This window comes from Moschus berezovskii, chromosome 22, assembly GCF_049115385.1.
Source record: "Moschus berezovskii isolate FMDL1 chromosome 22, NW_MosBer_1.0, whole genome shotgun sequence".
In the NCBI taxonomy this organism is placed as follows: Eukaryota; Metazoa; Chordata; class Mammalia; order Artiodactyla; family Moschidae; genus Moschus; species Moschus berezovskii.
The window spans coordinates 62219113-62236820 of NC_142481.1; the positions used below are offsets into that span (position 1 = coordinate 62219113).

At 47.7% G+C, this 17708-nt stretch overlaps 1 protein-coding gene across 1 annotated transcript in view; it reads left to right on the plus strand.

Moving 5' to 3' along the window:
- Positions 1–8106, plus strand: part of GLG1 (golgi glycoprotein 1) — a 131566-nt gene extending 123460 nt beyond the window's left edge. Inside the window, exons 19-26 of the mRNA XM_055413146.2 lie at positions 404–541; positions 1879–2002; positions 2855–2997; positions 3191–3292; positions 4193–4300; positions 5642–5762; positions 6374–6480; positions 7601–8106. Coding sequence (XP_055269121.1) covers positions 404–541; positions 1879–2002; positions 2855–2997; positions 3191–3292; positions 4193–4300; positions 5642–5762; positions 6374–6480; positions 7601–7768 — 1011 coding nt within the window. The 3' untranslated portion in view covers positions 7769–8106. The remainder of the gene's footprint in view (positions 1–403; positions 542–1878; positions 2003–2854; positions 2998–3190; positions 3293–4192; positions 4301–5641; positions 5763–6373; positions 6481–7600) is intronic.
- Positions 8107–17708: the final 9602 nt, after the last annotated feature.

Genomic DNA, 17708 nt, shown 5'->3' on the forward strand with positions numbered 1-17708 from the left:
TCCTGGTTTGTGCCTACTGTTGAGTCAGGGTTATTGTATTGCTGCAGGGAAAGTCAGAGAGCCTGATGTATGCTCCAAAAGAAATCTTACAAGAAACAACCCTGGAAGGGAGAAGAAACCAGGAATCCTGAGAGGGTTTCCTTCCCCACAGACTTCCAGTGCAGCCTGCTTGTCATCCATCATTTTTTTACATTTGGTTTGCCTCTAGCCCTGAGGTTGTAGATCTATAAATCTAATTCTCCTTTGTGAGGAAATCCTGATTCCTGTTACCTAGGAATTAGACATGGAAGATGCCTGGATAGAAAAATGAGGGATGCACTAAGAACTGAATGCTTCAGTCAGGAAACATGGATTATCAATCCTTGATCCACTTCTTAACTTGTCCATAATTCTTATGCCCTAGATTATTGAATGTCTGAAAGAAAACAAGAAGCAGCTGAGCCCTCGTTGCCACCAGAAAGTGTTTAAGCTGCAGGAGACAGAGATGATGGACCCAGAACTAGACTATACACTCATGAGAGTCTGCAAGCAGATGATAAAGGTAAGGGATCTAAAACCAGGGTCACAGTAACAATAGCACGAGCTTCTTTACATTTCAGAGTAAATGCACATAATCTTTCAGTATCAACCTGTTTTATAGCTAAGGCCATGGTTCTTGAACTCTGGCCCCTAGACCTACAGCACCAGCACCACCTGGGAGCTTAAGAGTCTCAGGCCCCACCCTGACCTCTTGAGTCAGTCACTGCAAGTGTGGCTTCTGTTTTTCACAAGCACCCACGGGTTCCAAGGCAGCTCCAGTTTGAGAACCACTAAGCCACAATGACTGACCTCACTTTGACCAGAGACACAAGAAAATAGAGGCCCACTGAATATATGAGTTTTGAAGCGGTTGTTGCAGGTCTACTGAAAAAGTCAGCATCAGATGTCCTGATCATCTGTCTACTGCCACCAACGGCTTTTTTGTTCTACAAGTTATTTTGCTTCTTCTGCGTCTCCAGTGAACGTCCCCTGCATCAGGGGTGACGAGATGTCATCCCTGGATCTGTGCATGCGTACAAAGAGATCAAAGAGATCAAATGCTAACCCCTTATTTCAACTTCCCTTTAAAATAAAACAGTACTTCTCACCCTGTCAGACAAACTCTAAAGAAAATTGTGAAAGTAAGAAGTCTCTTTAGGTGGGTCTGGAAGAATTGAGTCCTCTTTAAAATGGAAATGTCAGGCTGTGATTTGAGGGAGCTTTGTAAGATTTTTTGTGCCTTTTATAAAAATCAATCAGCAACCTGCATCCCGTATTAAGACCAGTGGACTATAATTAACAGACTGTGGATTAGCGGCTAGAGATGAGTTTATCACTAGTCAGAGTGAATCTCTGACTTCACGGACACTAGCAAGTGTACAAGATCTGGCCCCACAGGATTTGGTAGGAGCATAGCTCCTGTAATTAAAGAATGAACCAGAAAGGTCACTTCCCCACATCCCTGCTCACATTGTCTGGTGGGTCATTCCTGAGTCTCCCACTGGAGTTGGGTAGATATGGTCTGAGGGCTCCATGGTCACCTAGCACAATGTTACGTTCATACGTCAACAATATGGACGCTCATGAGATGCCATGTAATGTAGCATAGCCATGTAAGTAGGGAATCAGTCCTATGCAAAATAAGAAATAGGAAGTAGAAAGAAATGTGAGAAGTAGAGTAGAGAATAGATAAAAGGGATCTGAAGGCTGGGTGCTTATTCAGGCTTGCTGTTTCTCTTGTCCCAAGTGATACCTTTAGGTTCTGTCATAAGCTCCCTAGAAGATGTAAGAGTGATAAATATGGTTTTAACTGCCACATTTGGCAGTTAACTGCTTTTATAAAATTTTGTTTTTTTGCAGAGATTCTGTCCAGAAGCAGATTCCAAAACTATGTTGCAGTGTTTGAAGCAAAATAAAAACAGTGAATTGATGGATCCCAAATGCAAACAGATGATAACCAAGCGCCAGATCACCCAGAACACAGGTACCATCTTGGCTTTCCTGGTCCCACAGGGTAGAGCTTGAGAGGAGCTGAGTGGGCATATACTTGCCTAATTAAACTAAAGGTGCTTTGGTGCTTGTGACTGTTAAGAGCCTGGATGTAATAAGCAAAATGACTTCTTCCCTGAAGAGTATCCAGAGGAGCACAGAGTCATGGGGAAGAGGAAGCTGAAAACACAGGAAACCTGCCTTTACAGGGCATCCAAAACAAATTAGGGCTAGAGTTCTTTGAAAAAGTCTGGAGGGTGAATAAAACTTCATGCATGTGGCAGGAGAATACATGGGTGATCTGTTTCAGAACAGAGAAATTTAATCTCGAAGTTGCAAGACCTTGTAACTTAATGGTCAAATTGTGTTGGATATTCTCTTCTCAGCGTTTTTGAATATATATATTAGGGGGAAGGTTACTGATGTCTGCATGATTTTTGTGAGGACTGCTTAGAGTGTTGGTCTCAACAGACCCTGCAGAGCTGCTGGGGAATAGGATTCTCCACATCTGCCCTTCCACCACGTTATTTTGAGGATTTAAAATAGCATCATGAGGGAGTTGCCTGGTGGTCTAGTGGTTAGGCTCCTCACTCTCACTCTTGCAGCCCAGGTTCAGTCCCTGGTCGGGGAACTAAGGTCCTCCAAGCCACAGGGAGATAAATAAAAATAAATAAATAATGAAATAAAACAGTGTAGTGAAGGAGCCCATTCAACATTTACTAGATAAAAAAAATTAATGGTTTATTGATGGTGATTGACATAATATGTCCCCTTTGGGTAAGTGGATCTCAAAACATTTATGAATCCAGGTGGAGTATTTTATCATGTGCTTATTCCTTTCTTCTAGATTACCGCTTAAACCCCGTGCTAAGGAAAGCCTGCAAAGCCGACATCCCTAAATTCTGTCATGGGATCCTGACTAAGGCCAAGGATGATTCAGAGTTAGAAGGTCAAGTCATCTCTTGCCTCAAACTGAGATATGCAGACCAGGTAAACTGCCCTGGGCTTTGCACAGAGGTGTACCTAACGGGGCCTCCATAGTTTCAAGACAGCGTTTTCTTTGGAGGTCCTTAGCTTACTGCCACTTTCCCCAAGACCTTTCTTACCTCTTCCCCAAGCCAGGGCCCAAGTGGAAAGCTGACATGTTCTAACAGGCTGACGTATTCTCCCTTGTCACACGTAGCGCCTCTCTTCAGACTGTGAAGACCAGATCCGGATTATCATCCAGGAGTCTGCTCTAGATTACCGACTGGACCCCCAGCTCCAGCTCCACTGCTCGGATGAGGTAGGGTTTGGGTACAGAACTTGCTGTGAACAGAGCTGGTTAGGAGGGTTTTATTGGAGATAAGTTCTTTACTCTTTCCCTTCAGCCCTGAATCCAGGATTCTTCTAGGCTCTCCGTTGTCTGAGCTCCTGGTTCTTTGCAACACTGAATTTGACTTGGCCTTAGTCCTCCCACTGTTCAGTTTTGATTCCATATTTCTCTATGGAACATGAGTTTTATTGTATCTGTCTATGTCTAATTTGATCTTCCCTCTACTTATTCTGATGGTCAACCCAAAACACACCCAACACTTACCAGAAAAATGGAAGTGTTCCTGTAATAAATACCTCTAATGAAGGGCCTATTCTTGGAAATTGACTTCCTTGCTGGAAAAGGCCACGTTGAGAACTTTGTTCACCATACATCAGTTCTATGGATGAGTTTTAAAGGTATTTCAAAGAAGCTTACTCATAAAGCTATCCAAAAGAAGGCTAAATTTTTAATCTGCGCTGCAGGCTATGTGTCAGGACCCCTTTGTTTGTGTTTCCAAGTTATGCAGCTTGGTTTACCCTGAAGCTCTGTGAATGTCAAGCATTTGCTTTTAGGGTTTTACTTGGCTATCTGACCTTCTTGAGGAATCAGGGAGTAGTCTTTGTGACGAGTCCTGGGACAGTCTGACTCAGGCCTGGAGGTTGACAGCATGAAGATACGTGTGTTGACGGGTTTTTCGGCTCTGTGCCAGTCCTTGTGAAGGAGAACAGAGCCTGGTATGCCATATGGGGGGAGGGGAATGAAAGCCACCAGGGACCCATCTGAGAAGCACCCGGGCACGTTTGTGGGAGGATCGTGAGTCTGCATGATGCAGAGACCCAGGAGCCCAGCGTGAGCAGGGCTGCCCTGTGCTGTGTGTGTCCCGAGCAGATCGCCAGTCTGTGCGCCGAAGAAGCAGCAGCCCAGGAGCAGACTGGCCAGGTAGAGGAGTGCCTCAAGGTCAACCTGCTCAAAATCAAAACAGAAGGCTGTAAAAAGGTAACTATTGCCAGTCTCCGTTTTCTGTCGCTTGCTTTCCTCTCCTCTTCCTCTTCTTCCTCTGAAGCTATAGACTGTACATCTCGGTGGTAAAATCGAAACCTGCCTTCCAAGAATTCTGCCCATTCCTCTTACCAAACTCATTTGGCTTTTGACCCTTAATTGCCTGTAACTTAAATATTCTTACACGCCTACTAATCAGTTGTGAATATGTCTTGTCTCCATGACTAGACCAATGTTTAAGTGCTGTCCCGAAGCAACATGTCAATTCCAATATACCAGTAAGGGTACTACATGCATAAAAGTTAATGAAACTAAAAATTCAGTTCATTTCAGAAACATCACATGAAAAATTTTATCAAAATATGATAGTTAACATACATTGTCTTATGAAATTGATAAGCAAAATAATATATATTTGATCTTTTTTAAAAAGCCTTATCTCTTTTTGTAGAAGTGTTTCAATAATATTGTTGAATCAGTGTGAATATTGTGTGCAAATATTTTCATCTGCTAAAAATGTTTCTGGTTCCACGTGGTCTGGAGAATGGTAGGAGTTGCTTGAATGCTAAATCCACGTGTTTTCCTGCAAACACTTCTTCATCAAATGATTTCGTTTAACTTCAGGGAGGACTTTTTGAACAATACGTCTTTTTTTTTTTCCTGCTTTGCTTTTATTGTTGTTTTACAGTCTGTCGAGCGCAAACTAATTTTTACATAAGAAAGTATTTCTGGACTGTCTGTCTGCTGCAATTTCATCATTAATAACAGTGTCTGCCGAGTTGATTTCAGTTCTGTTGTGTTTGTATTTCTGTTGTTCAGAACATCTTTAAACTCAGATAAGAATTGTTCTCACAGTAGAAGTTAGGTGCTGTCAGTTCTTTTTTTCCTTTTGAGGGTACTGTAGATAAAGTGAGACATTTTACAGATGTGCTCTTCTGTTTCGGAATTTTAATATAGCTTATTACTCTGATTTTCAGTTTTCACGTTTACAGAGTTCTACAGAAACAAAAGAACTTCTCTAAACCAGTGTGAACACTAACAATTAGTATTTCATAATACGGTATACCAGAACGCCAAACCCGATTCTGATCTTAATACTGCCCTGCTTTGCTTAGCACACAGCTCTGCATACACTCGCCCCCAAATTTCATTTATTGAATTAAACTGGATGCTAACAATCTCTGTTCTTTGCACCCTCACCACATTGCCAGCATCTCCGAGTAGCCTCTGTTGGCTTAACCTTCCCTCCTTGATTTGTTTGTACATGAAGTATTTACGAACAACAGATTCGCTGTGTGTCCTCTATGAGAGTGCTGTCTGTGATCTCCCCTGCCTTAGGAAGTGTTAAACATGCTGAAGGAAAGCAAAGCGGACATCTTCGTGGACCCGGTTCTTCATACAGCTTGTGCCCTGGACATTAAACACCACTGTGCGGCCATCACCCCTGGCCGCGGGCGTCGTAAGTCGCTGTGTTTACTCTGGCCCTTTCTCAGCTGTCTCGGGAGGAGCAGAGATCCTGCTGAGACATCAGTTACAGCGACTCTGTTCTGTAGCTGCAGCTCAACCATAGACAGCACCTTTGGGGGCCTGGTCAATGCTTTGTGAAAAGTGAGTTTAGGAGTGATACTGCAGGTGTACAGTGATACAGCCCAGACCAGAGGTAGAGATTTGACAAGAGAAAGTTGAGTTACTTACCAGGAGGCAAAAGTTAAAGCCATCATCACAGCCCTCTTCCCTGCCTTGTCCAGCAAATGGCTCCGACAGCATCCCCAACGGCCACAGTGGGCTCCGAAGTCAGGTCCTGTGTGAGGTGGAACCTGGGCAAGGGTACGGCTCTTTCTGATCCACGTGTGTCCTCTGAGAATCAAGAGGTTTTAAGAGAGAGTCTGGAGAGCCAACCTTAGACATTCTTCTCATGTGTGCTCTTAGGTTAAGTGTCCTTGAAGGGATTTCACTTTGGGTAGCCTCTGGATCTCAGAATTCCCTGGTGGTAGGTACCCTTCTCCCCAGCCTTTCTGAAATCTCTGTTCTGTACAGCTTCAGACTCTTCTTATCCCTTTCCTTGCACAGAAATGTCCTGCCTTATGGAGGCCCTGGAGGATAAGCGGGTGAGGTTACAACCGGAGTGCAAAAAACGTCTCAATGACCGGATTGAAATGTGGAGTTACGCAGCAAAGGTAATGAACCACCTCAAGAATCTCCTGAAGTGACATCTTCTCTGAGTTCCCCGGTCTCTTTGAGCTACTTCACTGACCCCCTTCCCTTGTCCTGAATCAGTGTGTTTGAAAACATCTTTTGGTGCACCTCTAGGGCTCCTGGGCTCTGTGAGCCTGGAGCCGTCATCTCCAGATAGGACAACTGAGACATGAATTGATCTCTTCTTTCCTCATTGGTTTCTACCTCTGAGCCACTAAGGATTGCTTCTCAGTGACTCCACTGAAGACCCGTCGTGCTGTTCTCAGTACGTGGATGGGTGTAGAAGCAGCCCAGACCGCTGGTCCGTACCCTCTTTGGCACCCAGGCTAAGCTGAGACCCAGCAGAACAGACCCGTGCGCACCTGGGGAGCCGTTTGGTCCTGATTTTGCCAGAGCAGGCTGCCATAGAGGCCTGCTGGAGAAAGCACTGACGTGAAGGCTGGTTAGACTCTCAGTGTCCACGGTGGGGGGTTGGTTTGAGTATATTCAGCATAAGTCATGTCTGCAGGTGGTTTTTGGTGGGGGAGAGGATGCTGATGATATGATGGTGAGTGGAAACAAGTCAAGACAGAATTGGCATCCACCACAACCTCAGCTTTTCTCTTTGTTTTTAAAAAGGCAGTAGTGTGTGAAGAAAATAAATCAAAATACTTAAGGACCTGTGACCTTGTGCAGGTCTGCTGACCCCTTGCCACCCCTTGGGCTGCTGGGTCTTCACCTGTGATGTGGGATTCATGAAATCTGTATGCCAGGACTCGTGTGAGGACTAAATGATTGACGCGTGTTGAGCCCTTCGTCTGCATGTGGTTAGGTCCTCCGTGTGAGGGCGCTTACTACAGGGGTGGCGGTGATCGCTATGCTGACTTCTGAGAGTCTGCCACTTTGTATTTGTCTGCATTTTCTAATCTTGCGCAGCAGCTGTATAGAGCATGGTGATCAGGAAAACCAGTTGTAGCTCTGTGTTTGATTTTCTCGTCCCTCACCCTCCTCTCTCCCCAGAAGAAATGACCCAAGTTACGGTAGGAACCGAGGGGGTGATTTCGAGTGAGCATCGGCTCAGCCCACGTCTCTCTGAGGGCGATGCCACCGTTTGTTTTCCAGGTAGCCCCAGCAGACGGCTTCTCTGACCTCGCCATGCAAGTGATGACCTCCCCGTCCAAGAACTACATCCTCTCTGTGATCAGTGGGAGCATCTGCATATTGTTCCTGATCGGCCTGATGTGTGGACGCATCACCAAGCGTGTGACACGAGAGCTCAAGGACAGGTAGAGGCGCCTGGAGCCCCGGAGGAACTACCTGTCTGGCGCCCCGTTTGTACAGCCCTCCTGTATAGCGCACCCCCTCACCTCGCCCTCCTGTGCGGTGGCCCCAACACTCGCGTTAGAGCAGCAGGAGGCGCCCACTGCCTCGTCCGCCGCAGACTCCTCCCGCGTCCATGGTGTCCTCCTCCTCGACCACTCGTGCAGCAGCCGGCCGCTTTGGGGATCATCTCTGTCGGCAGACTTGGGTTTCCCTGTCCAGAGACAAGTCTCTCATCCCGATGGACCTACCAATACTTCCGGAACCAACTCACCTGACCTGCAACTCAGCTGAATTTTTTTTTTTTTTACAACACCAAAAAAAAAAAAGAAATTTTTAAAGAAAGAAAAAAAAAATGTATATAGTAACACATCTCCTCCAGGCTTGATTTGAGCGATGGGGTTCTTTCTTCTGTGTGGCGGTGTAAAAGGAAGGCAGGACGTTAGAGGGGAGACACACCACCCAACACACTGTAACCGGGATGTCTGGCTGACCTCTCAGAAGCACCTTTGGCCCCATCAGGGCCATGGACTTCACCGAGTAGCGGGAAGTGACTGACCAGCCCACTTTGGGTCTTCTTTTCTTCGGCTGAAACAGTGATGCCTTCTGATCCCTACCCGAGCAGAGCCACTGCGGGTCAGGACCCATGACCACGTGTTGCTCTGCTGTCTCCTCGCCTCGGTGGACCCCCTAGGCTGAGGGCGGGTGGGTTGGAGCGGGGCCCAGGGGTGTGGGCAGCTCGTCCATCCACTGCTCTGCAGGAGAGGCTGGGCCCTGGGGCCTGCCTTCCAGACCTGCGCAGAGCTCTCTGCATTTGGACCGACCCTGCCAGGGTGGCAGTGCTTCCCCAAGTCTTCGCTGCTGGGGGAGCCCGTGTCCCTGGGGGAAGGAGTCATGGCAGGAAGCAGGGTGGGGGTGGAATCAGCTCACTTTGGTTCATGTTTCAGGCAACAACGCAGGTCAGAAACAGTGGCTTCTGAAGACGTAGCCTGGTCTCAGGGAGGGATGGCAGTCCCACCTGACCTTCCCGCAGGCTCTGAGCCACCTTTCCAGACAAGCTCCTTCATACCTCTTCATGCGGAGGGCATGAAACATGATTCCAGTAAAAGATGGAGGCTCTTTCTCATGGAGAAACATTTTTCCTTTCTGTCTGTTGGCTGTATACCCCCATGGTAGTAGGCATTGGCTAAATGTTGTATTTGGATGATTCATTAGTCTTTGCTGAGTCTGAGCTTTGTGGAAACATTCCTGAGCATTGCTCAGCCCTCCAGCGTAGAGATGACAGGCTTGGAGTATCAAAAGGGAGGCACGCCGACATCACGGTTCAGCCTGGGGCACCTGGCCTTGAGTTTGGGGCACGGAATCCAGTGGCTGCACAAGAGGGCAGCGTGTACAGTAGGAGATATATTTATATAATATATATTTTATTAACCTGTTAGATGTCCACAGAGTATTATAAATCACGTGCCTAAAACTGTCCACATAGACCATGCACCCTGCCTGGCCCTGCCCCGCCACTGTCCATGCATGCTGTGGGCCCGCCCCCTTCAGTCTTCCCTGGAATGTGTTCAGGACAAATGGGTCAGCTGGTCCAGGTGATTCCTTGTCTAACCCTGACTGACATGTATTTGAATACTGTGTTTTGCTTCTTTCTCTCTCCTTTTTGCTACTCCTCCTGGAGGCAGTGGGTTGCAGACACCAGCTGCAGACGCCCCCTGCCTAGGGCACCACCAGTCACCGAGGGCGGGTCTAAGCTGCCGGGTCCCCTCAGCCCTGCTCTTCAGGTCTTCCTGATTCTCAGCAGCTGTCCTGTGGGTCTTCTGTCTCATCACACGTGAACCTCTTGAAGTTGGAGCCACCCCTCCTTCCACCCTGTTGCACTAAACTGAGCTGGTGGATGGTGCACCACCTCCTGGGGCTCCTCCCTTGCTCTGGGCAGGTGCTGAGAGCGAGGAACAGGGTTGTCACATGTACACAGGCCCCCACTGACACGTGTGACGTGCTTTACAGCGCAGAATAACTGCCCATCTGATGGGGGGGCTTCCATTCTCCTCCTCTGCTGTCCCCCTCCCCACGTGTGTAAAACATCGCCACAGCTTACCGCATCTTGATGCTTTTCTTCTTTCAACTGAGAGATGATCTCAATTGTCTGCAGCAGATCTGGAAGTTTGAAAAAGAGTTTGATTTTTGAAACATTCGTCACCTTGAAAAATGATCTGGATAGATAGAAGGGATAACTCTGCCGGTATCTTTGATCGCTTGTTGCCAGAAAGCATTTCACCGTCCAACTTGGAGTCGTTTCCTATGACTGAGCAGTTTCATGCGTCCACCAGATACTACGGCCCAGCTGTGTCCACTCTGTACCTCATTTGGTGTGACAGAAACGGACTCTGAGCCACCTCTGGTCCCTGGCTTCATAGGTCACTCTTGGGTAAATCAGCTAGGCAAGAACCAGGCAAGAAAGAACCACGGCCCTAGCTGGGGGCTGACGGCCCTCACGCTCTCTCACCTGCTGTCTCGCCCATCCAGGAACAGTTACATCAGCAGCAGGTATGGTTTTGGGTCAAGGCCAAGGGTCCATGCCCTTGCTGAAGATTACAGTAGCCAGGGAAGTCATCAGGCCTTGTCCACTCACTTGTGTCTCAGAGATACCGACTCGGTATCTCCACAGCAGTCCAGAGGAGCCGGGAGGTCAGTTCTCTGGGCTGGCGGCCCTGCGGCACAGGGAATCAGAAATCTGAGCAGAATGCCCAGGACGAGGCTGACTGCTCCCCCTCACGGAGCTTCTCACACAGAAGGCAGCTGTGGAGTGAGGTCTTGCCCTGTGCGTCCCTGGCCTTCCTCTGCTATTGCTGCTGTCCCAAGAGAAGTCTGCTGGCAAGATGCTCCGAGACAGGCCTGGGTTCACTCCAGCAGGAAAGCTGCCCTCCTTAGCATTCCCTGACACTCGGGTACCACCCACAGGCCCAATTGTGTAGACCCCATCAGCTTGTTCTGAGCCAGTGCATCCTTAAGAGGCAAGGGGAATTCTCAGATTGAGGGAGCAGGTGTTGACTGGTGTTCACTGCGGCCCTTGACTCTCACATCCTGCACTCTTCTCAGGGATGCTGGAGATGGAGACTGCTTTCCTAGATGTGACAGGAAATTGCCATCAGGTTTCATCTCTTCCCATTTCCTGAGGTCAGGTAACAAGAGAAACTGGTAGTGAAGACTTGTCGCCTCCATTTACATTTCATCAGATGGGGTGCTGACTTCCCTCCCCCTTCCCAGGAGAAGATTCACTCCTGTGTGCACCACCTCCAGGCTTGTGGGACCACTTCTGTCCCAAAGATCCCCACTGGCGTGAGTCACCCGGGGAAGGATCGGTTGCTCTGCGGGACCTCCTTTCTCAGCTGGTCTTAAGTTCCTCTGAGAAGAAAATATGCTTTTCCCATTTCTTTTCCTTGCCCACCAAAATGTAAGCATTCTCCGCATATCACTTATTCCACGCAAGCACGTACGGGGAAGGAACCTGCAGTAGGGACCCTTAGAAGCCATCCAACATAGCCTGACTCATTCAAACTAAATTTGGACTGTAGAATAAAAAGAATAGGGTTTTTTGAATCATGTGCATTTTGGTGTGTTTACTTGTATTTCCAATTCTTAGGAATTTGAAAAACCTCAGAACTCCTTTTATTTATTCTCACCATTTGGACAGCACCTAAGTAGCTTTATAAAATGCAGCACTCTGATGCCCCGAGTTTCCCATGGGTCTTTGGGGACACGCTGCTCCTGAATCACTGCTCCCCCACTGGTCTTCAGTTCCCAAAGGACCAGGGGCCAGAGCTGATGTTCTGGTTGGTGGGTCTCTCTCTCTCTCATCTTTGCTTGGTGGTCTATCCAGCTTAACTCCCCTTGGTCCTCTCCCCTAGGACCAGCATCACATTGTCAGGCAGGGCAGTCGAGTTCAAGGCCCAATCCCCCTTCATGCCCAGACCTCAGACAGAAGTCATTAGCAAACCCAGCATGACTCTTCAGAGTGCCGGGCCCCTCGTGCCATCTGGTGAGATCACCGAGGAGACCCAGGGGCTGTTGGTCACCTGGAGCAGAGGTGGGACTGTCTGCTTGGTCTGGTGGTGACAGGATCCTGGCGGTGGTCTCCTCCCCGTCCTTCCCAAGACCCGCCACAGCGCACAGGTAGGGGTGTGGGCAGCTGTGTGGCGGAGGAGTCTCCTGGGCAAGGAGGGAATTCAGACAGTGCCTCTCTATTCTGTTTTGCCTTCCCCCCAACACAGAGTGACACCTGGACCCCAGAGCCCAGCAGGCCCTGTGCCGCACACGCTTGATGGTTTGAACAGGTTCCCTGGCCAGAGTGAGTGACGGACAGGAGGGCCGGCAGCCTGAGGCTTACTGAATGCCCTCTCCCCACGCAGTGTTTCCGGGTCAATCCAGGCTGGAAGACAGACTGTCCAGCAAATGTTGTGTGAGATCTTAGGCCTTTAACTGGTTTGTCTTGTTTTTTTTTTTTTTAAGAAGGAAAAAAAGAAAAGTAAAGTTAACAAGCCTCTTTTGTAAATGGTTTTTCTTTCTATGTATAAAATCCTGGCAGTTCCTTGTTTTTACATGTTCATGCTGTGTAATTTGATGTTACCAAGATTCTGAACATAATGTGCATTTTTTTTCTGTACAGATGAAATGGGAGAATTTAATAAAGAGTTTGCAGGTTTTTACTTGTTAAATCTTCTCTGTGGTGACTGGGAGGACCCTCCTCAAACACCTGCTCTGCTGGTAGAAGTCTCCAGAGTGGTGAACGCTGGCTGTGAACTTGCCACTGATGCTCAGAAACTTACTGTATTTGAATGCCCCTGTTCATGGTTAATTGGGTCAAGCAGAGTAGGAGCATAGGCCTTTTACAGGAGAGCTGGAAGCCAGATCCAGGGTTTTCTGACCCTCAGTCTCGTGTGTCCAGAATTACTCATTCTGCTGATGTGCTTTTCCATGTCATGAGGCTTCTTCCTCAGGGAACACAACCCTGGACCTTCTTATAGAGGCAGCGCATGATGGCACCTGGTGTCTGCCTTCCCAATCAGGCCCAGAACTGGGCCACATTCGTTTTCCAGGCATTGCTATGTCCACATTTAGTCAGTGCTTATCTCCCCATTCCAGTCCTGAGGTCAGTGACCTCACAACACCCTTCCCACATCTTGTCTTCTACCTCCTCTGCTCTCAGCAAAGCTCATTCGCATCTGGGTGCTAAAAAGTAAGTAACAGCTTAAAGAATTGCAGATAGCAAAGGTTTCTTGAAGTAGTAATGGCCATACCAGTATTTGAGTAATGAAATGGGTCGTTCATTTCAAAAGGTGGGGTAACCTGGAACCCAGGGTTTCTTCTTGGGACTCCTCAAATCCGTCTTCAGCAACTGTTGTTTAGGAGATAGTGGGCCTGGGTGTAGAGTGGAGGTGGGAGAGGGTGAAGAGTAGAAGAAAGGGGTTGCAGAGGCATTTTCAGCCCCAGCTGTGACTGTTCCTCTGTCTAGGGGACTCTGGGCAGCCATCAGCCCTGAACGAGTGTCTTGGAGGGGTCACCCTGTTTTGAGTAAGTGGGGGACTGAGCTGTGGGTTTAGACTCCTCGTCACCAGTATCCCCACAGGGGAGAAGTGGCTCCCCCAGCACGGCTGCCCTCAGCCTCCCAGGGGACTCTGCAGCAATGAATGGGTTACGCTGCCCGGCTGACACCTTAGCAGTCTTTGAATGAATTAGGACTTCCCAGGTGGCTCAGTGGTAAAGAACCCGCCTGCCAATGCAGGAGACGTAGGAGACATGAGTTCAATCCCTGAGTTGGGAAGATCCTCTGGAGAAGGAAATGGCAACCCACTCCAGTATTCTTGCCTGGAGAATCTCATGGACAGAGGAGCCTGGCGGGTTATGATCCATAGGGTCGCAAAGGGTTGGATGCGACTTAGCACGTGCAGCACCCACATTTTCTGTGTGTGATTTTTCAGGTAAAAGCTCCTTGGCCAACTTCAATCTTCAGAGGCATTTAGCTTCTGTTCTCAAAAGGAGCTAAGAACACCAAAGGGTCTTAGCCAGAAAGGGAAGCTTAGACCGTCCAGCTCTCTCACCTGGATGAAAAAGTGATGCACAGAGGGGGGAGGCAACTTCTCAGACAGCTGATTAGCAGCCAAATGAGCGCCCTGCCATGGGCTTTTTCTCTGACCAGGCACACAGGCCTTGGGACCTGTGTGACCAAGTAAGACCCCAGCCCTCATCCAGCTCTGGGCAGAAGCCACTGGCCTGACCCCAAGGGTCTGCCCAACCTGACAGACCTCCGGGGGCGCTTCTGACTTCGGTCCTGCTTCCCACCACCGCTGGGGCACAGCAGCATCTTCTCAAACCACTTGCTAAATAGAGAGAGATGGTAATTTACAGTGGGGAAAATGCAGCAAAACCACGTGACCCGTGTTAACAGCAAGGAGAATGGGACAGATGGACATTTTGTGCCTCCTGATACAACGTACTGAGAACACAACATCCTTTCTGCAGTCTTCTTGTCAAAAGTGCAGAGCCTGAATCTGTCGTGAGGAAACATTGGACAAACCCATACCAAGCCATGTTCTGCAAAATTACTGCCCTTCACTCAGTCATGAAAGATAAAGACTAAGGAACTGTTCCAAATTAAAAGAGACTAAGGAGAGACTTAATAACTAAGCGCAGTGTGTAATCCTGGACCAGAAAAAAAAAAGTTAACCAACACACACTTTCTGAGAGAAGTTTTTTAGGGAATTGGGTCCCTAGGTTTTTAAGGCTGTCTCTCTACCACTGAGACCAGGGGCCCAACAGTAGTTCCTACTTTGTAATAATTTGCAGTGACCAATAAAGACACCTTGAACATGAAAAAAAATATTTTCTGACCTTTTTATTGTGTTACACTAAGATTGATGACTGTCTTCTCATAAACGATGGAAATCGGAAGACAGTGAAAAGACTTATTTAAAGTCCTGGGGTATTAAAAACTTCCAACATAGAATTTTTTTTACCTAATGAACATAACCTTTAAAATAAAGATGTCAGATAAACAAAAGCTGAGAGACTTTATCACTATCAGACTTGCACAAAAGGAATCCTACGTGGAAGAATAAGAAGTGTTCTAAAAGGTAAATATGTACTTGAATATAAGTAAAGATTTAAATAAATCATATATTAATTTTAATTAGATGAATTTTAAATTAAAAATAAGTTTAAAAATTTCAAATTAAAAAAATATATAAATGTTGTTTGTATAAAGCAATGACTTGTAAAATATATGCCCTATTTTATAGATGAAGAATAACTTTCTCGCCCAGGATCACGCAGCCAACCAGAGGCGGAGTTGGAGCTGGGATTAGAACCCAGGTCTGCCTTTCCCTGCACTGTCTGGTTTCCGGGTAAGCGCTGTGGGTGGTCAGGCTGCCTAATGGGTGGGAGGAACTTCCCGAAATGGCCTTCCCAGGGAGAAGCTGGACCTCGCTCATGCCTCCTAGACTCCTGAAGGCGAGGTGTTTCCTCTGGGAATCTGAGTGGGGCCCCCTGACTCTCCCACTGTTGCTCAGCAGCCAGATCCCCACTTCTTGGGCAGTAGCTGTACCGGGACTGAGCAGAGCAGGCCCCTCAGAGGCTCAGAGCCCACTCCCAGTTCCACTAACTCATGGTCTCACTTGGGAAGCAGTCCCATGGGGTGGGAGGGCTTTGGCACCCCCATCAGTTTTCAGTTCAGTCGCTCAGTCGTGTCTACTCTGTGACCCCATAAACCGCAGCACGCCAGGCCTCCCTGTCCATCACCAACTCCTGCTGCTAAGTCACTTCAGTCGTGTCCGACTCTGTGTGACCCCATAGACGGAAGCCCACCAGGCTCCCCCCATCCCTGGGATTCTCCAGGCAAGAACCCCAAACCCATGTCCATTGACTCGGTGATGCCATCCAACCCTCTCATCCTCTGTCATCCTCTTCTCCTCCTGCCCTCAATCTTTCCCAGCATCAGGGTCTTTTCAAACGAGTCAGCTCTTTGCATCAGGTGGCCAAAGTACTGGAGTTTCAGCTCAGCATCAGTCCTTCCAGTGAAGACTCAGGACTGATCTCCTTTAGGATGGACTGGTTGGATCTCCTTGCAGTCCAAGGGGCTCTCAAGAGTCTTCTCCAACACCACAGTTCAAAAGCACCAATTCTTTGGCACTCAGTTTTCTTTATAGTCCAACTCTCACATCCATACACGACCACTGGAAAAACCATAGCCTTGAGTAGACGGACCTTTGCTGACAAAGTGATGTCTCTGATTTTCAATACGTTGTCTAGGTTGGTCATAACTTTTCTTCCAAGGAGCAAGGGTCTTTTAATTTCATGGCTGCAATCACCATCTGCAGTTATTTTGGAGCCCAGAAAAATAAAGGCAGCTACTGTTTCCACTGTTTCCCCATCTATTTCCCATGAAGTGATGGGACCAGATGCCGTGATCTTAGTTTTCTGAGTGTTGAGCTTTAAGCCAATTTTTTCACTCTCTTCTTTCACTCTCATCAAGAGGCTCTTTAGTTCTTCACTTTCTGCCATAAGGGTGGTGTCATCTGCATATCTGAGGTTATCGATATTTCTCCTGGCAATCTTGATTCCAGCTTGTGCTTCATCCAGCCCAGCGTTTCTCATAGTGTACTCTGCATATAATTTAAATAAGCAGGGTGACAATATACAGCCTTGACGTACTCCTTTTCCCATTTGGAACCAGTCTGTTGTTCCATGTCCAGTTCTAACTGTTGCTTCCTGACCTGCATATAGGTTTCTCAAGAGGCAGGTCAGGTGGTCTGGTATGCCCATCTCTTTCAGAATTTTCCACAGTTTCTTGTGATCCACACAGTCAAAGGCTTTGGCATAGTCAATAAAGCAGAAATAGATGTTTTTCTGGAACTCTCTGCTTTTCGATGATTCAGGGGATGTTGGCAATTTGATCTCTGGTTCCTCTGCCTTTTCTAAAACCAGCTTAAACATCTGGAAGTTCTCGGTTCACATACTGCTGAAGCCTGGCTTGGAGAATTTTAAGCATTACTTTGCTAGCATGTGAGATGAGTGCAATTGTGTAGTAGTTTGAGCATTCTTTGGCATTGCCTTTCTTTGGGATGGGAATGAAAACTGACCTTTTCCAGTCTTGTGGCCACTGATGAGTTTTCCAAATTTGCTGACATATTGAATGCAGCACTTTCAGAGAGTCATCTTTCAGGATTTGAAATAGCTCAACTGGAATTCCATCACCTCCACGAGCTTTGTTCGTAGTGATGCTTCCTAAGGCCCATTTGACTTCACATTCCAGGATGTCTGGCTCTAGGTGCATGATCACACCATCGTGATTATCTGGGTTGTGAAGATCTTTTTTATATAGTTCTTCTGTGTATTCTTGCCACCTCTTCTTAATATCTTCTGCTTCTGTTGCTGCTGCTGCTGATCCCTACGATTTCTGTCCTTTATTGAGCCTATCTTTGCATGAAATGTTCCCTTGGTATCTCTAATTTTCTTGAAGAGATCTCTAGTCTTTCCCATTCACATAATTCCTGTCAACTCCTGCCAAAACTGCTTCAAGGCAAGTCCTCAAACCCCCAGTCCTCGACGCCTCTCACTGATTACTCTGCAGACCTCCCACACTCGACCAGTGGCTGCTGTCAGGGCTGCTTACTGACTGTGGCTATGCGACTGGTCCCTCCTTCTGACCCCTCAGAAATTCAGTCCAAATGTTCCAGGGAGCAGCTAAACTCCAGAAAGTGCAGGGCTGTGGGGCAGGAGAAGGCCTGGCCCCACTGGTGTGCACTGGAGAAACGTGGGTGCAGAGCGGCACTGGTATATGTTGAGTCAGCTGGGCACAGGCTCTCCCAGCCTCCCGACTGCCTTTCTCCCTAAAGATCTTCCCGCGCACCGG